This window comes from Scardinius erythrophthalmus (genome assembly GCF_964197995.2).
Source record: "Scardinius erythrophthalmus genome assembly, chromosome: 6".
NCBI lineage: Eukaryota > Metazoa > Chordata > Actinopteri > Cypriniformes > Leuciscidae > Scardinius > Scardinius erythrophthalmus.
Genome location: NC_138226.1, coordinates 1,858,458 through 1,883,847, shown reverse-complemented (window position 1 = coordinate 1,883,847; position 25,390 = coordinate 1,858,458). Strand labels below are relative to the sequence as shown.

At 44.0% G+C, this 25,390-nt stretch overlaps 1 protein-coding gene and 1 long non-coding RNA gene across 8 annotated transcripts in view; one reads left to right on the top strand and one right to left on the bottom strand.

The window, feature by feature from the left end:
- LOC308692657 (uncharacterized protein) overlaps nucleotides 1–25,390 on the bottom strand; it is a 28,774-nt gene that overhangs the window by 914 nt on the left and 2,470 nt on the right. The window contains exons 3-8 of one of the 7 annotated variants that reach the window (XM_081368877.1): nucleotides 24,153–25,359; nucleotides 23,562–23,813; nucleotides 10,555–10,662; nucleotides 2,058–2,408; nucleotides 1,581–1,886; nucleotides 72–377 (exon numbers count right to left, since the gene is read on the bottom strand). In XM_081368877.1, the coding sequence (XP_081225003.1) occupies nucleotides 72–377; nucleotides 1,581–1,886; nucleotides 2,058–2,346 (901 nt within the window). In that variant the 5' untranslated portion in view covers nucleotides 2,347–2,408; nucleotides 10,555–10,662; nucleotides 23,562–23,813; nucleotides 24,153–25,359. Of the gene's footprint in view, nucleotides 1–71; nucleotides 378–1,580; nucleotides 1,887–2,057; nucleotides 2,409–10,554; nucleotides 10,663–23,561; nucleotides 25,360–25,390 lie in introns of those variants that run through there. The other 6 variants (XM_081368878.1, XM_081368875.1, XM_081368876.1 and 3 more) reach the window with 6 other exon arrangements.
- LOC308692661 lies at nucleotides 12,677–24,828 on the top strand. The gene is made up of 3 exons (XR_014030364.1): nucleotides 12,677–12,784; nucleotides 12,902–13,100; nucleotides 21,101–24,828. It is a non-coding gene; the product is annotated as an uncharacterized lncRNA (long non-coding RNA).

The following is a 25,390-nucleotide window of genomic DNA, read 5'->3' as shown; positions in this document are numbered from 1 at the left end:
GATTCAACAATTAATAAATAGTTCATAAAAACAAGAATATCTGAAGGACATGAGAAATGATCTCGACTCACCATAGACAGAAACTCTGAAAGCTTTTATTGAGAGTGTGTTTGAAAACCTCATCTTTAGTTTATAATCTCCAGCATGTTCAGTTGTGATGTTTGTGATGGTCAGAGATCCAGTTTGATTGTTCAGCTTCAGTCTGTCTCTGAATCTCCCAAGATAATCATCATATACAGCGATTCTGTATGTTACATCAATTTCAGCTATTAAAATGTTTTCATTTCCAAACATCCACTGAATCCATTCATAATCCTTTATTTCAGTGAGATCAGAGTTTACAGTGAGTGATTCTCCCTCCTTCACTGATATTTCAACTGGATCAACAAACAGAAACCGAGTTTGTATCAGAGATATTGATATATATACAGTGAGGAAAATAAGTATTTGATCACCCTGCTATTTTGCAAGTTCTCCCACTTGGAAATCATGGAGGGGTCTGAAATTGTCATCGTAGGTGCATGTCAACTGTGAGAAACAATCTATAAAAAAAAAAATTCAGAAATCACAATATATGATTTTTTAACTCTTTATCTGTATGGTACAGCTGCAAATAAGTATTTGAACACCTGTCTATCAGCTAGAATTCTGACCCTCAAAGACCTGTTAGTCTGCCTTTAAAATGTCCACCTCCACTCCATTTATTATCCTAAATTAGATGCACCTGTTTGAGATCATTAGCTACATAAAGACATAAAGCTACATTCCCTACTGTGAAGCATGGGGGTGGTAGCATCATGCTTTGGGGGTGTTTTTCTGCACATGGGACAGGGCGACTGCACTGTATTAAGGAGAGGATGACCGGGGCCATGTATTGCGAGATTTTGGGGAACAACCTCCTTCCCTCAGTTAGAGCATTGAAGATGGGTCGAGGCTGGGTCTTCCAACATGACAATGACCCGAAGCACACAGCCAGGATAACCAAGGAGTGGCTCTGTAAGAAGCATATCAAGGTTCTGGCGTGGCCTAGCCAGTCTCCAGACATAAACCCAATAGAGGATCTTTGGAGGGAGCTCAAACTCCGTGTTTCTCAGCGACAGCCCAGAAACCTGAGTGATCTAGAGAAGATCTGTGTGGAGGAGTGGGCCAGAATCCCTCCTGCAGTGTGTGCAAACCTGGTGAAAAACTACAGGAAACGTTTGACCTCTGTAATTGCAAACAAAGGCTACTGTCCCAAATATTAACATTGATTTTCTCAGGTGTTCAAATACTTATTTGCAGCTGTATCATACAAATAAATAGTTAAAAAAAATCATACATTGTGATTTCTGGATTTTTTTTTTTTTGATTATGTCTCTCACAGTGGACATGCACCTACGATGACAATTTCAGACCCCTCCATGATTTCTAAGTGGGAGAACTTGCAAAATAGCAGGGTGTTCAAATACTTATTTTCCTCACTGTATGTCAAATTAACAATAACATAAAATGAAACACAGAAATGAAGCAAAAATGGTGTTTGGATTAATATTGTTTCATTTGATTAAAACATAAAATGGTAAAACAAATATTTAACCTACCTAAGACAGCGAGAAAGACAAAACTGATCGGCCAGTCTTCCTGCACGCTTCGTTTATAATCTCCAGCATGTTCAGTTCTGATGTTTGTGATGGTCAGAGATCCAGTTTGTTTGTTCAGCTTCAGTCTGTCTCTGAATCTCCCATCAAGAACATCATCATATACAGCGATTCTGTCGGCCCGTTTATTGATTTCAGCTATTAAAGTGTCTTTATACTTCCACTGAATCACATCATCATCCTTTATTTCAGTAAGATCAGAGTTTAGAGTGAATGAATCTCCCTCCTTCACTGACACTGACGTCCCTGCTGTAAAACCAAAAACACACACAGGGTTTGTCAGATTAATACTGTGAAATCACTTAGTAATGTTTTACTAATAGTTTAAAATGTCAGTTTGAAATAAACAATATCATAAACCAACAAAAATAAACAAATGTTGTCATTAAATAAAGGTGAAACAAATGTGTTTAACCTCACCATAGGAACCAATATTGATCTTTCTCTTTCTCACACCGTTGATCTGTAGAGAATAATATCCAGTCTCTTCAGTGATGTTTGTGATGGTCAGAGATGCAGATCGTATGTTCAGCTTCAGTCTGTCTCTGAATCTCCCATCAAGAACATCATCATATACAGCGATTCTGTCGGCCCGTTTATTGATTTCAGCTATTAAAGCGTCTTCATAATATCCAAACCTCCACTGAATCACATCATCATCCTTTATTTCAGTAAGATCAGTGTTTAGAGTGAATGAATCTCCCTTCATCAAAGCCTTAAATTCAACTCCATCACCAAACACACCATCTTCATCTTCATCATAAAACACACCTGAAGAACAGAGTTTTCATTAAAGCTTTAAAATCACTTGATGTTGGTTTGATGAAGCTTCACTAAAATACTTTTAATCATTTAAATGTGATGTTAATAATATTCTGCAGCAATACAGAGAAAAAAGATGAAAAATAAAATAGAGTAGAAATAGATTAATATATGGAACAAAAACTAAATAAAAACACACTTTTACTTTAATGTTGTAACAAGTTATAGGCTGAATTTACTGTTGCTGTATAAACTCATGCTGTGGTTCTTTTCTGTCTTTAGTAGATTTCTTAAACGTTATTGTGGATTAACTAACATTTACGAAATTGAATAAAGACACAGAAAAGAAGCACAGTGTGTGCAAACTGGTATATCCATATATCTTTAGTAGATGTTAGTAAATGTTAGTGCTGTCCTGTAACAGTGAATGTTAATCCTCTCTAACTAATTTAGCCAGTCATTTATTACATGGAACCAGAACTGAAGCCATAAAAACACATTTAAAAGAAACACAGACAGAAGGAAACAATCCAAAACCTCTTTAGCGCTTTCAGTCCACAAATATGAAAAGACAAACTCTTCAAAACTGCTTCAGTAATAAAATGACAGATGAGCTGATGTGAAGCTGCTCCGTAGTAAAATGAAGTGAAACTCCACCAACATCTAAAATAACTGCATATCTATAAGTGTTCATTCATCCACTATGGATTACACCACTGCTGTGACACTCTAAATGCTCACTTTATTCAGAGTAAACACTGCATTAGTGAGACGCTCAAACAAAAACACTGAAACGGTGCAACAGTTCCTCACATGTCTCAGACGAGCTGCTAAAGACTGTGACCTCAGAGCTGACTAAGATAATCAGTTATGAGATACCATTGTGAGCAAATGCTTGGATTCAAGGCGGGCAAATAAAGCAATAATTTGAGACCAGAATCAAATTCCAGCTCCAGAAGAGCTCCTTATTCTAACAGTGAGCAAAATCAACATGAAGGTGCATCAGCGCTCGTACTGAGGGAATATCTCTGATGATATTATTATACTTGCTCCAAACCAAGAGACACTTGATCAGAGACAACATGCAGAGGCTCGTAGACTTTAAACATTTTTAAGTCTGAAAATTGTCAGGGCATTGGCGCATGTTCACATAAGAAAACAACTGAAAACAGCGCTGTTTGTTCGCCTTGCTAGTTGTAGTTGTTTCCAATAAACTATGATATTAAACAAGCTAACGTACTCGGTTACTAATGTAACCTCGGTTCTCTCTAGAAGAGGGAACGAGTATTGCGTAAGTTGCTTACGCATCGGGAAAGTCTTCTTTCTTCGAGATCTGAAGCCAAAAAATTATCCTTAATTTTGTATTCATTGTCAACGCAGTGCAGCAGCCGACAGACCTAGGCAGGCTGTATAAGCGTGCTCATTGGCTGCTCGGTGGCAACTGCTTAAGCCTATCAGTGAGCGCTCTGAACGCGGCAACCAATGAACCAACCTTCTAACCATCAGAATGGGTGTGGCCAGCGTGTATATATTCAGTGCTCACAGGCTAAAATTCTGGTTTTCGCCGTCTGAAGCGCAAAAGCTCGTGGCGCGACACGGCAGGTTACGCAATACTCGTTCCCTCTTCTAGAGAGAACCGAGGTTACATTAGTAACCGAGTACGTTCTCTTACGAGAGGTTCTCTCGTATTGCGTAAGTTGCTTACGCATCCGGAACCCCTTGTCAACGCCGTGTGCGCCGAGCATCCAGCCCATGAATCCCAGGGAGACCGGGGAAAAACATTCTGCTGGAATATGTGGCCGGTCAGAGAGACGGGCAAGCGCAGTACATGCACTTCATGCCGTATATGAAATAGAGCGGCACGGCCGGTCTATAAGCATATAACAGTGCAAAACGGTAGAGCCGGCGGAGCGAGCCCATACAGTACATAAGCACTCATAAGGGTAGGAGAAGAACGACATAGTCGGTCTCACATGAAGAGAAAAATCCCTGCGCCACAGAGAGGAATACGGACGGCCAGCAGCGCGGGCCAGCACCGATAACAGCGCGTAACGGGAAATAGGAAACGGAGTGGATCAGCCGGTCGGTCTGAGTCAAACACTTTACCCTGAGTATAGTACCAGAATAGCGCCAGCATATGAACGTAGTCTGCACACAAGAACTGGGCAGAGCATACATGTCACTTATACTGACAATATTTTTGCCTGTAGGGCGGGAACTTCCAGGTTATAAAACCTCACGAATGTTGATGGGGAGGCCCAGACCGCCGCCATACAAATATCGTGGATAGAAATTCCGCTGGACCAGGCCCACGACGAGGCCATGCCTCTAGTGGAGTGGGCTCTGATGCCCAGAGGGCACTGCAGGTGTCTGGAGGCATAAGCTGCTGCTATCGCGTCCACTATCCACCTGGACAAGCTCTGCTTCGAGGCGGCAAGACCCTTGGTGCGTCCGCCGAAGGAAACAAAGAGCTGCTCTGAACGCCTGAAAGCGGCGGAGCGCGTGATGTAAACTCTCAGCGCCCGGACAGGGCATAAGAGGTTATCACTGTCCCCAGTCCCCGGATGCTGGCAGAGCCGAAAGGGAAATAACTTGTGCCCTAAACGGGGTTCCAATCACTTGGGGATGTAACCGTGTCTCGGTCTGAGAATGACTTTCGAGTCATTCGGCCCGAACTCAAGACATGCAGGGCTAACAGATAGCGTGTGCAGATCACCCACTCGTTTGACTGAGCTATCAGAAAAACGGTTTTAAGCGACAGGTACTTTAGATCCGCGGATTCAAGCGGTTCAAAGGGAAAAGCCTTCAGGGCCGCCAGGACCAAGGACAGATCCCAAGAAGGAACCGAAGGGGGCCGCGGGGGATTCATCCGTCTAGCTCCTCTGAGGAAGCGGATAATGAGCTCATTCCTTCCCATTGCCCGGCCGCGCGTCGTCTCAGTGAACGCTGCAATAGCGGCCACATATACTTTGAGCGTGGAAGGGGATCTGCCCTTTTCCAACAGCTCTTGTAAGAAGGAGAGCACCCGCGGGACCCCACATGCGCGCGGATCCAAGCTTTTAGTAGCGCACCATTTGGAAAACACCGACCATTTAGACGCGTAGAGCCGTCTCGTGGAGGGGGCTCTAGACTGTGTGATCGTGTTCACGACCCCTTCTGACAGGTCAACGGGTATCCGTTGATCACCCATGCATGCAGCGACCGACGCTCTGGATGGGGATGCCAGATCGATCCACCGGCTTGGGAGAGGAGATCCTTTCTCACCGGGATCAGCCACGGGGGTGAGTGCGACAGCCTCACCAGCTCTGGGTACCAAGTTTGGTTTTCCCATCGCGGGGCTATAAGCAGCACTGAGTGGTGCGTTTCTCTGATCCTCGAAATGACTTGTGGCAACAGGGAGATCGGAGGAAAAGCATACAGCGGGAGGCTGGGCCATGTCTGGGACAGCGCGTCCTCGCTCTTCTATTAAAACTTCGGGCATTGAGCATTGTCTTCCGACGCAAAGAGGTCGATCTCCGCTCTGCCGAATAGGCGCCAGAGAAACTGGACTGTCTAGGGGTGCAGGGACCATTCTCCCGGGGGAATGTTGTCCCTGGACAGTCTGTCTGGACCGACATTCAGGTGGCCCGGCACGTGCGCGGCTCTCAGCGAGCGCAGCGAGCGGTAAGCCCACACGAGAAGGCGTTCTGTCAGCTTGCAAAGATTCTTGGATCTGACACCGCCCTGTCGGTTCACATAGGATACCACGGACATGTTGTCCGAGCGGACTAGCACATGGTGATCCTGTATGAATGGGAGGAAGCGTTTGAGCGCGTTCTCGACCGCTATCATCTCCAAACAGTTTATGTGGAGGCATTTTTCCTGGTCTGACCATAGGCCAAAAACCGGTTTGCCCTCGAACAGAGCACCCCAGCCTGAGGTGGAAGCGTCCGTCGAGATAACTTTGTGGTGTGAGATAGCTCCCATTGTCACTCCCCGCTGGTACCAGTCGGCCGCTAACCAGGGCTTCAGTGCTGAAACGCAGCTCGGAGTCACTCTGATGCGGATACCGCCGGAAGCCAGGTAAATTAGTCAGGTAACGCCATTTTGTCGTGGTGTGTGTGAATTCAAGGAGCTGTTGATGAGAAGTTGGAAGTGGAACATTTGTTTTAGCAAGTTCTATGGACGTTTTTCCCGACATTTACCTTTTTATCGTTTATTTGTTTTCTGTTTGTGAGCAGTGAAAATCAATGTTTGTTTGTTTTTTAGCTAGCTAGATTTCTCACTCGCGTGCAGCGGACATCGCCGCGCTTGAACCCCTGACCGGCGAGTTCGACGTAACGTTACGTTGTTTTTTTGAATTTTCCTTCCTATTGTTTCTATTTCACTGGAGGAGCTGTTGTTGAGACGGAGAGTGTAACTGTTTGAACCTCCGGCCGGCATCGAACAGAACGACGATCGCGGCGCGAATACGGTGGTGAGTGCAATAATTTAAGACCATATTTTATTTTGACACGACTATTGATTAAAAGAGTAAGTTAAAGTTAATTAATGGGTTGAATACAAAAACGTATGGATGTACTGTTTTATCTAAGTTCATAGCTCTCTTAACGACAGACTATCTTGTTTTGTGTTGCCGGTCAAGAAGAGATGCTTTGGACCTGCAAGTATTGCCCTCATAACTGTGAAAAGAGAGCACATCTATTTAAATATTGCAGGCTCAAACATGTAAGTTATACATGAACAGAACAATTTCCTTGTTTACATCTGAAATGTATGTACATTTAAATCACTTATGCACAATGTTCAACTTATCCTGCCTCCAGATAAGTATGTCATGTAAGTTTATTAAGACATGTTCTGAGGCTGGTGTCATCTGCATACTGCGCAGTGCACAATTACATGTAAAACCAGAAAGTCAGGTGCTATTATAAAGACTATAACTTTAATGTTTGCTCCTCACAGAAAAGTTGTCAATGAAAATCTTTGACATCAGCCTGATGGTACTTCAATGGCCAGCTCTTTCTACAGGTATTAAACCAGGTATGTATAGGTGCATTCACGCCATTTTGTAATACCATAATTATGAGATTCCAGCTTGTAAAAAAGCGCTTCCGTTCTGGTAGAACTCGTAATTGCAACCTGTAAACTGGGAATTTTCGGAGAGTTCCTTATTTTTACCACGTGACCGTCGTACCACCCTTCTGCTGCTGATTCATTTAGCCGTTGACAATGTTGCCTTAAAAATGCATAATTCCCAGTCAAAGAACATGAACGGCCAGTCAAAGAACGAGTAAAACGTCACATTTTATCATCTCGGAATTACAGTAATTACGACATGGCGTAAATGCAGCATATGACTTATGAGTATTTGACAACAGAATCATCTTACATGATAATATATTTGTCTATCTTTATCTTTAATCTTTTTCTTCCTCATTAGGATGCAGCTGACAAGGACTCTTACAAGCTCCAGTGAGAATCCTCTGCGTTGATCAAGAAAGTCCTCAGTTAAACCTATCTAGATTGATGATCGATTTGGAAGGATGTTTGGTGATGGATGAACTGACCAACATCATGCCTTTTATGTCCTTTTTTCGGACTGATTTACGCCCTGCCCTGGAGTACCCTAACTGTATGAAAAACATTTTTTTTTTTTCAGCAGGTAATGTTTTGCCTGGGAAAAGGTGAGCTGGCACCTAAAATTAAATACTGACAATACTGTGAACTCAAGAGTAAACATACCACATAGTTTTGGTGCAATTTGTTGTGATTGTCTTTTCATGTTTTATGAGGAAAATGTTTTCAGGGCATGTAAAATTCATGTTTTGTTGTATTTCAAATGAAATTAAAATAAAACAGAATACTCAAATGTTTTAAGTAACCATTACTTGATTATTTTAGGGCAACCAGTTTGCTCACCTTTTTTAAGTAGTTGGGCTAGTACATTGAACTTAAATATACTATGTGTAATAACTGCAAAGTAATTGATATTACGAAACATTTTGTTAAATTAACAAATTTTTTTAAAGTTACCATTACTTAATTATTTTAGGGCAACCAGTTTGCTCACATTTTTTAAGTAGATTCAACTTGTCCGGGCTAACAGTGTATGAACTAAGAGCCTTCGTCATCTCCCTCCACCGGTGTAATTCACTTTTTGAGAGTTAGAGACTCTCCCACTCTTTACCGTGTAACTTATATTTAGGAAACCCTGGCATTGTGATCACTTGAATATACCAACCCGGTCACACTAAATGCGTCTCTGCATTGTCTTTATCGTGCAATCATGCAATTATACACGAAAATGAGTTTTTACGTGCATATGATACGCATGGTTAGGTTTAGGGTAGGCTTAGTAGTGGTGTGGTGTACGTGTGTATTGTACGTCTGGTTGGGATTAGTGGTTTATCATTTGAGAAACCAATCCTGTTCAAGTAGTGCTATAGATAACACTTAATGCTTGTTGTTGGGTGCGTGTGTAAGCCTATTACACGCAATAAAGTATGTATCACATGTACATAAAAACTAATTTTCGCGTATAAATTGCACGATAAACACGTTCAAAATCTGATTTCTTATCGCGCTAAAACCCGTCACTCATGAATCATTATGTTTGTCTGCTGATCAAAGCACTGTGAGGGAAGGGAGTGAGGACTCAGTGTTTCTGAACTTTTTATTTTACCTCATTTGTGTTTGTATTGTTTTACTTACAGTTATATATTATTACAGTATATATTATTATATTATTTACAATACAAAGCTTGTTTTTTACTGATATGTTTATGGGGGAAACCCTGAGATCGGGTCCTGACCTCCGCTATTTCTGCCTACACTAATAACTGTGTTTAGACCTGAATTCAAACTTGATCTCACAGTAAAATCACAGCTCAATTATTTCTATATGAGAATAACAGTGAATGTTAAGTCCTCTCTGTCTAATTTAACCTGTCATATTACATGGTACCAGAAGAGAAACAACCAAAGTCATATTTAAAACTCACCATCCAGACGCCAGAAACACAGACAGAAGAAAACGATGCAAAACATCTTCAGCGCTTTCAGTCCACAAATATGAAAAGACAAACTCTTCAATACTGGTTCAGTGATAAAATGACAGATGATTTGATGTGAAGCTACCTCATGTTTTTGAAACTCCACCAACATCTAAAATAACCACATCCTTAACCCTTAAACAGGCAAGAGTAGAAAATGATAAGCAACAAATAATTTCATGTCATTTTTTATATCATCTGGACTTAAGTAAATCATATCCAAAATAATTTTTGAATTTTTTTATATATTTTGGATTTTATGAGTTGTGACTCCCAGATCACATTGCCTGTTTAGGGTATAAAAAAGGACCAAATCTATAACTGTAACTGCCATTGCATGTTTAAAACAATAATATCCTATACTTCAACTCATTATAACATACATTATATATGTTGACATTATATATTATATATCATTGGAAAGCTTACAAACTCAAGATTCAGCCTGAGAAAACCGTTTTGAAATCGGACCTTGCGGTACCATAAAAATTGTACTTTAAATTATTTTAGCAAGTTCCTTACCTAGTGGGTGGTGTCAGGTTTCTTATTACAAAGTTTATTTTAACTACTTTATAATAAAAAACGTTTCTAATCTTGACAAAACACATATCGTCGGAAAGGTCTGAGACTGTATTGAGACTAAAAATAAATAAATGTTTTACAAAAAACCCTCAGTGGCTATTTTTGGTACAGCTAAAGCATTCTTGAATTACAACCATTTAAATTTGGATAGTGCAATATTACATATGTTCTCAAAAAGGGGGATGACAGGTTTGTAATATTGTTGTTGTTTTTCAAATCATGTGACCAGCATACTCAAGACAGGCATGCTGTATCAGTTTAACCTGTAAATTTTATAATTTGTAAAAATAAAAATAAAAAAAAATACCCCAGAATACAAAGATAGTCAAAAGTAGGGTTAATCCCTTTTTTATACCCAAAAGTGGCAATGCGACTCAGGTGTAACATATATTTCAAAACGTGCTAAATAACAACATGAACAACATTTTTATAAATTTTCTTTTTCAGCACCTTAAGAAAATGTTCATAATTAATGTTAGCAGTGTTAGTATTATTATTTTTTTTTTCAAAAGAAAAGTAAGTTTAATATATACACTCACCTGTTCAATTTCTCATTAATGCAATTATTTAATCAACCAATCACACGGCAGTTGCTTCAGTGCATTTAGGGGTGTGATCCTGGTCAAGACAATCTCCTGAACTCCAAACTGAATGTCAGAATGGGAAAGAAATGTGATTTAAGCAATTTTGAGCGTGGCATGGTTGTTGGTGCCAGACGGGCCGGTCTGAGAATTTCACAATCTGCTCAGTTACTGGGATTTTCACGCACAACCATTTCTAGGGTTTACAAAGAATGGTGTGAAAAGGGAAAAACATCCAGTATGCGGCAGTCCTGTGGGCGAAAATGCCTTGTTGATGCTAGAGGTCAGAGGAGAATGGGGTGACTGATTCAAGCTGATAGAAGAGCAACTTTGACTGAAATAACCACTCGTTACAACCGACGTATGCAGCAAAGCATTTGTGAAGCCACAACACGCACAACCTTGAGGCGGATGGGCTACAACAGCAGAAGACCCCACCGGGTACCACTCATCTCCACTACAAATAGGAAAAAGAGGCTACAATTTGCACGAGCTCACCAAAATTGGACAGTTGAAGACTGGAAAAATGTTGCCTGGTCTGATGAGTCTCGATTTCTGTTGAGACATTCAGATGGTAGAGTCAGAATTTGGCGTAAACAGAATGAGAACATGGATCCATCATGCCTTGTTACCACTGTGCAGGCTGGTGGTGGTGGTGTAATGGTGTGGGGGATGTTTTCTTGGCACACTTTAGGCCGCTTAGTGCCAATTGGGCATCGTTTAAATGCCACGGCCTACCTGAGCATTGTTTCTGACCATGTCCATCCCTTTATGACCACCATGTACCCATCCTCTGATGGCTACTTCCAGCAGGATAATGCACCATGTCACAAAGCTTGAATCATTTCAAATTGGTTTCTTGAACATGACAATGAGTTCAGTTTACTAAAATGGCCCCCACAGTCACCAGATCTCAACCCAATAGAGCATCTTTGGGATGTGGTGGAACGGGAGCTTCGTGCCCTGGATGTGCATCCCACAAATCTCCATCAACTGCAAGATGCTATCCTATCAATATGGGCCAACATTTCTAAAGAATGCTTTCAGCACCTTGTTGAATCAATGCCACGTAGAATTAAGGCAGTTCTGAAGGCGAAAGGGGGTCAAACACAGTATTAGTATGGTGTTCCTAATAATCCTTTAGGTGAGTGTATTTACTTATCTCAAAATCTTAATGTCCTGCACCACTGGCAGCCATGTTGGATTTAGGTCAGGCTGACTAATAATCACAAAATTTTTTAAACAAATCATGTGACCAGCATACTCAAGACAGAGCAGGCTGTGATACATGATAAAAGGATTTGATGATAAAATCATTCTTACGCCCAAAACAAGATGACAAAAACTATGTTACACCCAGATCACATTGCCAGTTTTTGGGTTAAGTTAATGCATGTGAGCATCTAGCACTTTATTAACTCATCATTTCATGCTCTGAACTTTGTCACTTTGAGTTCGATTGCATCTCAACTTCCTGTAAGGGTGGATTTCCTGCAGTGGTTCAGGCTGCAAGACTGCTGAATGACTAAACATACCTGTTTTATATCAATATTTTAATCAATATTTTCAAACAAAGTTTCATTAGACTGTATATGACAAACGATGTAAAAAAATATATTTAATAGGCTACTCAATCAAAGAGTTAACACAACTACAAGCCAAGTATACTTTGAATAATTAAACTTTTAAGTATATCTCGATCAAAAGATTGAGTTCAAGTACTGGCCAAATATACTTGGACTTTTCTCTCAGTATAAGTCAAGAACACTTAAGAGTAATTAAGTATATTTCTGAGAAGTACATAAAGAATATTTTTGAGAAATACTGTATATAAAATGTAGACTGAAAGTATGCTTTCTTCTTTTTAGTTAAAAAGAAGTATACTAATAGAACACTTGAATAAACGTATTTTCCATGCTTATTTTATTTACTCTATAAGCTATTCCACCCGAAAGTTTGTTATTATATTGTAACAGTTTTACAGTTACATTTTGTCCCATTAGCTTTCAGGGCGTGTGTTATTTAATCCTGTCACTAGGGGCGCTCTAGCCAGTGAGATGCCTAGTAGCATAAAAGGGTAAGAGAAGAAGTATGGAGTAGGAAGTTAACCACATGGAGGAGTCTTCTCACCAATGCTGTCTTGCTTTTTTTCCCTCATTTGAGGAACCTGAGGTCCTTTAACTCAAATGTAAGTGATCTTGTTAGTACTTTATTTGTATATATGATGTTGGGTAATGTTTATGTAAATATGGGATGAGTAAATGTGTTACTGGTGGCACTAAGTTTATCTGTTTGTTTGATGCAGAGGGTTCAACATGCAGGCCTGAGCTGGCAGCTGGACTATTGATAGGACCTTGATCAAAAAATTGGATTAACTGTCTTCGTTTTGTCCACAACATCTTTTTGCCATCTATGGTTCATTTTATAAACTACAGTTCACATTACTGACAGTTATTGGGAAGCTCGGATGCAGGCAGATGGGGCCTCATCAACAAGGCACTTAAGTAGGCTACTATTTCATCTTGCTTCTATGTCACTGACCTTGAGTACAAAAGTCTGAACTGAACTGTTTGATTTTTCCCATGCAACTGTGTAACTATATGTACATTGCAAGTCTCTGGTCCCTTAATTATGTAGCATCAAAAACATTATTTTAAAATCAGGTGTTACAAAATAAAGCTGAACATGTTAGTTTGTAAGACAGTGTGTAATATTATAATTTAAAAAAGTATTTAATAAGCTACTCAATCAAAATAGTAAACACAAGTACAAGCCAAGAATACTTAGAATACTTATACTTTTAAGTATATCTCGATCAACAAGTATAGGCCAAATATACTTAGACTTTTCTGTCAGTATAAGTCAAGTATACTTAAGTGGAATTTGAAGTTTATTTCTGAGAAGTATATAAAAAGTAGAATGAAACTATAATTTCTTATTTTTAGTTTAAAAGAAGTATACTAATAGCACACTTGAATAAACTTCTTTTTCATAAGGGATTAGTTACATGTGTTCCCTGTCGGAAAACAAATGGATAATTCGATAAATTACAATTTTAGTTTAACAGAATTTATCAACTTGTTGCCTGATGTGGTTTTCATTCACATCCTCTCTAAAAATGTGAAAGTTTTTGGTTTAATATATTCTTAAAGGGGTCATATAATGGTACATGCACTTTACAAGCTGATTGTACTGAAATGTGTGTTGGCAGTGCCTGTACACAACCATCATATAATGATAAAAATCCATCCAGTGTTTTTTTTAATCTTCTTATATGTTTTCCTCCGTCTCAAATCAAGCTGTTCGATATTGTGACGTCACAAAATCGACACCCCTCCCACTAATGTTGATTGACAGCAGCGTTTCAACACAGACCCGCCCTCGTGAGTCATCATAGTCCGCGCGTCATTGTTGATACGCTGGAGCACTGTCTATGAGCAGAATGGCGTCTGAGCGATTGTGGTGTTCTGTTCTTGGGTGTAATAAGAAACACAGCATCATTTTGATGTTCCTAAATCCGAACCGCTGAAGACGCAGTGGCTGAGTTTTGTTTTCGAAGGGAATATTCCCCACGATCAACGTCAATGCTTTCATGTTTGCGCGAATCATTTCACCAGACTGCTTTACAAACGAGGGTCAGTAAAGCTGGTTTTGCTAAGAAGCTGCTCCTGAAAAAAGGATCGGTACCAACTATTCGTGTTCCTGCTGCACCTCCAGAAGAAGTGAGTGTAACGTTTTATTAACCTTTATATTAATATTTATATTAATCTTTGACAACGCGTTATGGTTATTGTGTTATTACAAACGGTGTCCGCACAGAACAGAGGGGCGGGGTGAGCAAAGCTCATTATCATTTAAAGACATGCACTTAAACGGCGTGCTGAAAACAGAGCTGTTTTTGACCAGGTAAAATGAGTGTTCCCTTTCGTTGTCACTCCGAGTTACGTCGGATGACGACGAATGGGGTTTCGCTTAGAAATCCTATCATCTTCGAGTATTAAAACACGAGCCAATGGCAATGAAATGCCATGGGTCTGCGGAATTTGCATAGCGTAACTCCGCCCCATGCAGGGGGTATATAAGGAAGTGCGCGAGCAACATGCAGACTATGTTTTCGCTTCGGAGCCAAGTTCAGTACTTCACTCCACAAGCCTTTTGAGTGTCATCTCAAATCTCTTCGAGACGAGCGGCTCTTCAGTGTGTTGGTGTGACGGCGCTTCCAGCGAGATCGCATTTCCTGCTGCTGATTTGTGCAGTAATCTGCCGACAGTGAGTGTGTTTCTCCCTGGGTGCTTCAGCACTCTGCTGAGCTTTTCCACTCTCTAAAAGAGCTGCACGCGGCACGTCTTTTTCAAGACGGTTCGCCCGTGTATTTTCTGGATGTGTGTGCGTCAGTCATCTGCCTAACGGTCGCGAGCGCTGTTTTGCGTGTTGGGCTTAATCACGCTTGGCAGCGCTCGTTGATGAGTCATGTTTTCATTGCGGGAACATGACCATCGCGATGTTTATAGATCAAGACTCAATGATCTCCATGTGAGTAGAGTCCCCTCTGCCACACCCCAATTTATCTCTTCCTCGAGAAGGGATACTTTGGCTGGTGGCCAGGGTGATCTGAGGGTTTGGTGTGGCACAACAACCGACGAGTCAATTCCTCGGGCCACACCCCCCTCCACATCGCAGACCATGCACTCACAGCATCACAAGGCGGGCTTGATTCCTCTGGAAATGAAGTTTCGACTACGTTGCCTCCCACGGGAGTGCCATCGTTGCCGGGACCGATCCAGAGCTGTCAGCCATGCTTTCCCGGGCAGCTGAAAGCATCGGCTGGAGTGGCCCCGCCCTCCCCCCGAGCGCTGTAAGCTTCTCCCGGACGTGCATCAGGACACCTGCGCTGCGCGAAACTCCACGTGACTTTCGCGGCCCGCGGGTGTCCTCCGCCTTCGCTGCTTTCGATCGCACGGCGATCATGGTCTGTATGTTCCCTGTCACTATAGTGGCACGGTCATGCAGTGCTGTGTGTCGCCTGCGCCTTCGATGCAGTGCTGTCCCGGGAGTTCTGTCGAACCGGCCGCAGTGGAACGCTAGTCCTTCCCTGGCCAACCCTGGCAGAACGCGGAAATTCTAACCACGCCCCTATGCTGGGACGCTATGCCTCCCATGCCCGGCCTGGTTGTTCCGCCACGCACACTACTGACCTCGCTCTCGGGCGACATCGGTACCTGCGTGATCCTGGGTCAGGTGATGTCCACTATGTGGTCCAGACATGGGCTTAGCCAGGTTGATGTGGCAGGGTCTGAGAATTCATTTTCTCAGCTCCCCCATGTCCCAGGCTGAGCTCTTTGGCGGTGTGGCTTCGACCACCTGAAGCAGACTCGGGTCCGGCACCGATGGTCATCCATCCGTGCGGCCTCCTCAGTCTGCTTCCCGCCAAGCCCCCATCCATGCGGCTGCTCCCCTCTGGCCTGCAAACGGACCTGAGCAGGAGGAAGCCGCAGGAGGGCGGCGCTGCCCGTCTCCGCCCCTTAGACTGCCACGACAGCCTAAGCAGCACCTTGAGGCGGGCTGCCTGGTCGGCGGGGTGGTTGAGGACTGCGCCCAACAGTCTTCGATCAATCCACAAGCAGACTGAGGCTTCTGCACTGACGGTCATCTGTCGGTGTGGTCTGCTTAGTCTGCTTCCCGCCGACGCCGCCTCCTTGCGGCTCCTCCCCTCGAGCCTTCACTGGCCTGAGCACAAGGGGGTCGCTGGAGGCTGGCACCGCCTGTCTCTGCCCCTTAGCCGGCTAACACCTGGCTGAGCAGCACAAAACCTGAGACAGGCAGCTTGGAGTTAGGGCTCAGTTCTTCAGGAGCTGGTAGCAGGACCACTCCTTCCCCCGCTTGAGGGCTGGGTGAAGATCTCTACAAAAGAACTAATGCTCTTTCTCTGAGCCCCAAGAGGCTGTGGATGACAGCACGCGCCGCCCACGGGCCACGCTCCTCTCATCCCCCTCTGTCGCCAGACCCCTGCCAGAGCACGCCCCCGTGGGACGCTGGTCCTCCCCTGGCCTCCTCTGGCAGGACGCGGTTTATGGCCGTGCCCCCGCACCGGGCCGCTATGCCACCCTCGCCTGGGCCGGTCATTCCGCCTCGCTGCACCCCCGACGGTACGTCTGTGGTTCGAATAACCCCGCTGGCGCAGTTTCTGGAGGCCTGGCTAGAGCTTTCCGGACTGTCCCGCCGGGTCGGAGAACCATCAGGCTCGGCTACGTGATTCAGTTCGCGTGGTCTCCTCCCCGCCTCAGGGGAATCCACTCACTATGGCCGGTGGCAATGCCCCTGTCATGAGAGCGGAGGTCGCTACCCTACTGGCGAAGGGTGCGATCGAGACTGTCCCTCCAGCCGAAATGAAGTCTGGGTTTTACAGCCCCTACTTTATTGTACCGAAGAATCCGGTGGGTTACGACCAATCCTGGACCTGCGCGTCTTGAACCGCTCCCTTCAAAAAAGAGGACGCCGTTCAAGTTGCTCACGGCCAAACGCATTTTCGAATGCGTGCGGCCGCAGGATTGGTTTGCAGCGATCGACCTGAAGGACGCCTACTCCCATGTCTCCATTTTTCCTCGACACAGACCGTTTCTACGGTTTGCTTTCGAGGGACAGGCATACAGTACGCGGTTCTCCCTTTCGGGCTAGCCCTGTCTCCTCGCGTCTTCACGAAGGTCGTCGAGGCAGCCCTTGTTCCCCTACGCGAACACGGGGTTCGCATCCTGAACTATCTCGACGACTGGCTGATCCTAGCTCACTCTCGAGACCAGGTTTGCGAACACAGGGACCTTGTGCTCCGGCACCTAGCTCGTCTGGGCCTTCGGGTCAACTGGGAGAAGAGCAAACTCTGCCAGTGCAGAGGATCTCTTTTCTCGGTATGGAAATCGACTCGGTCGCCATGTGTGCGCAGCTTACGAGCGAGCGCGCGCAGTCACTGCTGACTTGTCTTCGTCAGTTCGAGGGCAAGAGTGCGGTCCCACTGAAACTTTTTCAGAGGCTCCTGGGGCATATGGCATCCACAGCCGCAGTAACGCTGCACGGTTTGCTTCATATGAGACCGCTTCAGCTTTGGCTTCGCGATCGAGTCCCGAGGTGGGCATGGCAACACGGCAGGCTCCGAGTCCCAGTGACTCCGACCTGCCATCAGACCTTCTCCCCGTGGTCGAACCTCAATTTTCTACGGGCCAGAGTTCCCTTAGAACGAGCTTCCAGGTATGTTGTTGTATCAACAGATGCCTCCGCCACGGGTTGGGGTGCCATGTGCAATGGACATGCTGCCGCGGGCTCCTGGACAGGACCCCAGCGCCTTTGGCATGTCAATTGCCTCGAGTTGCTGGCTGTACGCCTTGCCCTGCACCGCTTTCGGGCGTTGCTCAGGGGTCAACACGTACTAGTCCGATCAGACAATACCGCCACAGTAGCGTACATCAACCGTCAAGGTGGTCTACGCTCCCGCTGTATGTCGCAACTCGCCCGCCACCTCCTCATATGGAGTCAGAAGCCTCTGAGGTCGCTTCGAGCCATTTATATCCCGGGAGACCTGAACCAGGCGGCCGACGAGCTGTCTCGGCTTCGGCCTCTCGCTGGAAAATGGCGACTCCATCCCCAGACGGTTCAGCTGTTTTGGGATCAGTTCGGGGACGCACAGGTAGACCTGTTTGCCTCCCACGACTCGTCCCACTGCGACCTGTTTTATTCCCTGACCGAGGGCACGCTCGGCACGGATGCACTGGCGCACAACTGGCCGCGGGGCCTCCGCAAGTATGCGTTTCCCCCAGTGAGCCTTCTTGCGCAGACCTTGCGCAAGATCAGGGAGGACGAGGAGCAGGTAATTTTGGTTGCCCCATACTGGCACAACCGCACCTGGTTCCCAGAACTAGTACTCCTCGCGACAGCACCTCCCTGGCCTATTCCCCTGAGGAAGGACCTGCTTTCTCAGGGACGGGGCACCTTATGGCACCCTCGTCCCGATCTGTGGAACCTCCACGTGTGGCTCCTGGACGGGACGAGGTAGGTTTGAGTACCCTACCACCAGCGGTGGTGGCTACCATCACTTCCGCTAGAGCATCGCGAGACATGTCTATGCGTTGAAGTGGAACCTCTTCGTCAACTGGTGTTCTTCTAAAAATCTTGAACCCACGAAATGCCCCATCAGTGTCGTGCTTTCCTTCCTGCAAGAAGGGTGGAGCGAAGGCTGTCTCCCCCCACCCTGAAAGTGTATGTTGCCGCCATTGCCGCTCATCACGACGCAGTTGATGGTAAGTCCTTGAGGAAGCACGACCTGGTCGTCAGGTTCCTGAGGGGAGAGAGGAGATTGAATCCTCCTCGTCCTCCCCTCGTACCCTCTTGGGACCTCTCAGTGGTTTTAACTGCCCTGCAGAGTGCTCCCTTTGAGCCTCTGCAATCAGTGGAGCTTAAGTTCCTGTCAATGAAGAAGACAGCGCTCCTGGTTGCATTGGCCTCCATCAAGAGGGTAGGGGACCTGCAGGCATTTTCGGTTGACGAAGCGTGCCTGGAATTCGGGCCGGCTAACTCTCACGTGATTCTGAGACCCCGGCCTGGATGTGTGCCCAAGGTTCCCACCACACCTTTTCGAGATCAGGTGGTGAACCTGCAAGCGCTGCCTTTGGAGGAGGCAGACCCAGCCTTGGCACTGCTCTGTCCAGTACGCGCCCTCTGTGCTTACGTAGACAGAACGCAGTGTTTCAGGACCTCAGACCAGCTCTTTGTCTGTTATGGTGGGAAGCTGAAGGGAAAGGCTCTCTCCAAGCAAAGGTTGTCTCACTGGATAGTGGACGCCATTGCTTGGCTTACCAGCAGCAAGGTTGACCATCCCCCCTTGGTGTGACGGCCCACTCCACCCGGAGTGTGGCATCCTCTTGGGCTCTAGCGCATGGCGCCTCGCTAACAGACATCTGCAGAGCTGCAGGCTGGGCGACACCTAACACATTCGCGAGATTCTACAATCTCCGAGTGGAGCCAGTTTCTTCTCATGTACTCGCCTCAACTAGCCGGTACTAGATTCTGCTCAGGTGTCTTCGCTTGCTCGCCATTCCTCTCCACGGACGGGATACGTGCGATATTTCCTCAGGTGAGCCTAATAAGCCCTGAGTCTCCTCCAGCACTGACGACGTCAACGCCAGAGTTATGCCACCGGCAGCTTTCGCGTTGGCTAGGTGCCTCCATGTGCATGGTTCCCCTCCGGGCGACCCCCACATGTGTATTCCACTGTAAGCCTCCTTGAGCATGTGTCTTTCCCTTGGCAAGCCACCTTGCCACCCCTGGGGTTGAAATATTCCACCTGCGGCTGGACACCCCAGTGATTCTCCTTATGCAGTTCCTTCGGGTCATATGTGTATTCTTAAGTCCCCCCCTTCGGGCTGGGTATGATTGCATATTTCTACTGAATATGCTTCCCAGTGTACCTTGGTATTCCTGTGTTAAGTAGGAGTCCTTCGTCCGTGCTAGTCTCACGACAGGGAGCTCAGACTTACGCAGGGCACTGGAAGACAGTCGAGAGGTGGCGTGATTACACTGGGAACCCCATTCGTCGTCATCCGACGTAACTCGGAGTGACAACGAAAGGGAACGTCTCGGTTACGTATGTAACCCTCGTTCCCTGAGTAGGGAACGGAGACGTTACGTCTCCCTGCCACTTCCGCTGTACCGCTGGAACGCCTGAGTTCAGTCTCGGCTCCTCAGCGAAGACATAGTCTGCATGTTGCTCGCGCACTTCCTTATATACCCCCTGCATGGGGCGGAGTTACGCTATGCAAATTCCGCAGACCCATGGCATTTCATTGCCATTGGCTCGTGTTTTAATACTCGAAGATGATAGGATTTCTAAGCGAAACCCCATTCGTCGTCATCCGACGTAACGTCTCCGTTCCCTACTCAGGGAACGAGGGTTACATACGTAACCGAGACGTTTTCTTACAATACTAATGAGAATTTTTAATTAAAGTATATTACAAACTTTTAATTTAGACCCTAAATAATCATATTAGCTTGTACAGAAATGGCATTATATGACCCCTTTAAAATATAAGACTGTCAATGAACTAATTTCATGTTGTTTCATATTTTATTTGTTCATTATTCATTTTGTTGGATTTTAGTTGGACTTGGTCAGAACTGTTTAAAAAATAGTTATCTGCATGATTATCGAGGAGCCTTTATTTAAATGATTTAACTCTACACTTCCCTATAACACAAATTCTATATTTTTAAAACTGAACACCCACAATATTTTTCTCAATTACTATTACTATAATTATGATCACATACTTGTATATTTTATATCATTGATCAATCTGTCAATCTGTTGACCAGGCTACACCTGACACGAGCTGTGGTCTCATTGGCACAAATTAATGTAGATGAGATTAGATAGAACTGTATTGATCCCACTCTTGTATGTCATGGACTTCCGAAGCTTTGTTTGGTCACATGCTTTTCTTCTCTGGTGATTTGTTAGATATGGTGGAGAAAACAAGTCTGACCACCAGATGTCACTAATGCGCATTGTGGTAAGAGCTTCGAGTAATGAACCTTTTTTTTCGGCACAATCTGATGAAAGCCTCAAATGCTTCAGAAAACCTCAAGTTTCCCATCACTAGTTTACAGATGGAGTGGAGAATATACCTGTGAAATGTAAGTTTTGCACAAACACATAAAACAGCACAAAATATCGGATCTTTGTGTGTGCTGTGGTGGATCGAATTGATCCATGATCGACCTCTAGGACTGCTTATATGCTGGGGCGCATGCGCAAGTGCTGCATGGGAAGTCTGAGAAACGGCAAATTGATTATCTACAGCCGGGAGGATCTACTGAGTCTTCGCTATAATGCGAGAGTCCCACCGAAACCTCCTTGTGCTTTTCCCCTTGAAATCATCTATTCTCCACAAACAAGAGAAGGAAAAGGAGAAGGAGAGGTACTAGAGGGGGAATTAGGAACAGACTGAAACGACGTGGTAGCCGTTTTCCTCTGCCCACAATTACTCTAACTAATGCTCGATCACTTAAGAACAAAATGCCTGAACGAGGCATTAATCAAATATAACAGAGACTATAAAAAAAATAATCTGCTTTGCATCACTGAAACATGGCTAACGGAGGAGAATGATGATGTAAACCTCTAGGGATATACTCTAATTCGACTGGACCGTGATAGTCAGAAATCATCCAAAACCATCGGAGGAGGATTGTGTATGTTTGTCAATAACAGCTGGACAACAAACATCACGGTACGTGGAACTTATTGCTCAACCCATTACGAACTGTTATCTGTGTCTTTCAGGCCACACTATCTGCCCCGTGAGTTTGGACAAATAACTGTTATTTTTGTTTATGTACCTGGGCCGAATTTTCCATTTGCAGCCGAGGGCATTGCTGCCAGCTACAACATGGCATTACGTAACTCATCGGATGATCCGGTGTTCCTTTTGGGAGATTTGAACAACTGTGAATTATCTGCGTTTTTGCTGAATTTGGAACAGTACATAACTTGCCCAACAAGACTGAGTAAAACCTTGGATAAATGTTTTGGTAATGTGGATGGGGCTTATGTACCAAGGCTGCACCCACCATTAGGATGTTCAGACCATAATGTTATCCACCTCCTTCCAAAATATAGACCAATACTAAAAAGGACTGAACCTGTCATTCATCAGGTCCAGTTATGGACTAAAGACTCAATTGCAAACCTCAGAGATTGCTTTGAAAGTACAGATTGGAATCTGTTTTTTAATGATTTTAATTGTTGTAATGTCGATCATGAGTCCTTGAATGACACCATTACCAGTTATATTAACTTCTGTACAGAGTCAGTAATTCAAACAAAAAATATTAGACTATTTCCAAACAACAAACCTTGGATTAACAAAGATCTTAAACAAATTTTAAACAAGAAAAGAATGGCCTTTTTAAGGAATGAGACAGACATAGTAAGAGAATTAAATAAAGAAATCAAATGTAAGATAAAGGAGGCCCAAACACAGTATAAAGGTAAAGTTGAAAATAAATTTAAATACAATGATGGGCAAACACCAGAGATGGGCACAACTGGTTATCAATGATGACCCGCATAGCTTTGTAAACAATTTAAATGTTTTTTACTCAAGATTTGACAATCATGTAGATATTGAGCATAATGTCACTCTGATAGAATCTGAACCTATGAAAATAGAGTTAGGGGAGGTTATCAAAGTGCTCCGTAGAATTAAACCAAATAAGGCTACCGGTCCAGATGGCATTAGGGGTATTGTTCTAAAAGAGTGTGCAGTACAACTTGGGCATGCATGTACTAGGCTGTTTCAGATCTTTTTAGACGATGGCTTTGTGCCGGTAGCAAGGAAAAACACCACTGTAATTCCAGTACCTAAAACCACTTATGCAAGAGATCCTAAGGACCTTCGCCCAATTGCCCTCACATCTGTCCTGTGCAAGTGCATGGAGCGCATATTGTGCAAGGAACTTCTAGCACAAATTAACGGATCTGTTTACCCATTACAATTTGCTTACAAGCCCAATCGGAGCACCACTGATGCCTCCCTGACCTTACTTCATAAAGCCCAGCATCAAAACGAGTTGCTCTCAGACGCACATCAGAAAAGGGGTAGAAAAGGGGCCTGTGGAGCTATAATAATGAGGAATTCAGACCCAAGCATTGCAGTTCTGCTTTATATAGACTACAAATGTATGATTTATATGTAAAAAGGAACGACTTAAAAGCATGATACGTCTCCTTTAAAACTATCACCTGTGATCCGTCGCAGCACAGATTTATGTTACAAGGTAAACGATACTTTTTCACCATTAACGTGAGGAAAAGTAAGGCAAGTTATACTAGAGGTCGTTCTGGCGTTATGCACAACCATGCTATGGTTAGACAAGCAACTATAAAACTTTGAATTTACACAAATAAGCTGAATTACCTGTCGAGAAGAAAGCAGGCAACTTCAGCGTCAGTTTGAAATCTTTGCTCCTCATGAGCTCTTTCCATCTTGGAAAAGCCACTCCAATATTGACTTTGGTCTTGTTGATTTGCCTGTCGCGTTGACGTTTTAATTCTCTCTTTTGCTTCCTTGGCGACATGTCCTCGAAAATAGGTGTGATCCTCCATCAGCAATCTTTCAAATCTGCCGGCAGTCGCGAGTAATCTCCCCCTCGCATTCGTCTCTGTGTCACTGAGTGCAAAGCGCGAAAGGCGAAGCTTGAATTTACAGGTATGTCCCTCTTTGGCTAATGTAGTTTCAAGATGGAGGGGCAACATGGCGACCGGCATTCGAACCCCTCACCCGTATGTACTTTCAATGGCAGATTATAAAATTACGAGAATACTTTATTACTTGAAAGAAGTAAATATACATTAATGAGCACATATATTTTTGAAAGAACTAAGTGTTTTTTGCTAAGAATCAACTAAAAAAATGACACAGTGTAGCTTTAAGAAAAGCGTGCACATGCAATTATCCAGACTAGATAAACCTGGAGAAAATTAGTGGGATTGCGTGAGCTTCAATTACCTTTTATGAAACCACTTCAGCCCCAATTTGTTCATTCAAGTCAGGTGTTGCAGTTTAATCCCCGCTTTATAGCGTCTTTTATGAAACAGGCCTCAGATGTAGTAAATGATTGCTGTAGTCATTCAGCAAGTGCTATACCATGCAGTTAGTTAGTTTTAGCTAGCTAAGTTTCCACTAATACAATTATTTAAATTGAGATTACATGACAATTTGAAGTTAAAGGCACAATATGTACGTTTTTGCCACCATTTTCAAAACAATAACAAAGGCGAAGCTTGATGATGCTATGAAGGAGAGTGGAAAGGTGGGAGAATAATGTTGTTTTCATCATCCAGAGATGTATGGAATTCATGAATCATATTCACGGAAGAGGTAATGTATTAGTTTTTGTATCACCTGTATGTTTTATCAACATTATTTTATGTCATCGTAATGAATTAGCTGCAAGGAACGTGAAATGTGATGCTATATTAGCCTGTTACTGATATGTGACTATTTGTCAAATGATTTGTTGGGTTTATGCTGCGCAGTTTTACATGTTTAAAACAATCGTACTTAAAGTACAAATGAACAAATTTGTGGGTAATGGCTAAATATTTTTGTGCAACACGAACTGTATTTAATTTTACTGCCACAGACTTGGTCACCAGACTTAATAAAAAGCATTAGTACAAAGTACAATCTAACTGTATGTTATATTTGCTTTCTTGTCTATCTATTGCTTACATGTCTCTGTTATTAGAGACTGAGTGTGAGTTTACAAGTGATGGCTAAATTTGTGTTTTTATTAACTACTAGTTCTATTTTTCATTTTCATTAAATGAGTAGGGCAGATTAAACAGAAAACAAACATTCCTCCACCCATCCTCCCCACTCCCAGTCCAATTTACTCCTGCTCATCAGAATCAGATTCTGGAGTTTCAGAGGTGCTTTCCTGAGCATTATTCTGCCCCTCCATGAACTCTGGCCTTCTAGGCCGGATGCTAGCCTGATGGTGAGAATGAGGTCAGCCAGGGTGAGGATGTCGGGGTACTGGTGTTGCAAAAACCTGTTGATTTCTGGCCAGGTCTTCATGTGGAGCCTCTCTCCCCCCGTCTCATACAGTCTGGTCTTGAGAATGGTCCTGGGATCTGGGATGAGTGCTCAACAGCTGTCAGGATGCTCTTGAAGTGTCTAGTTAATTCCTCCACTTCTGATTCACCAAATTCTGAAAAGAGATGGACATAATGAAACAACTG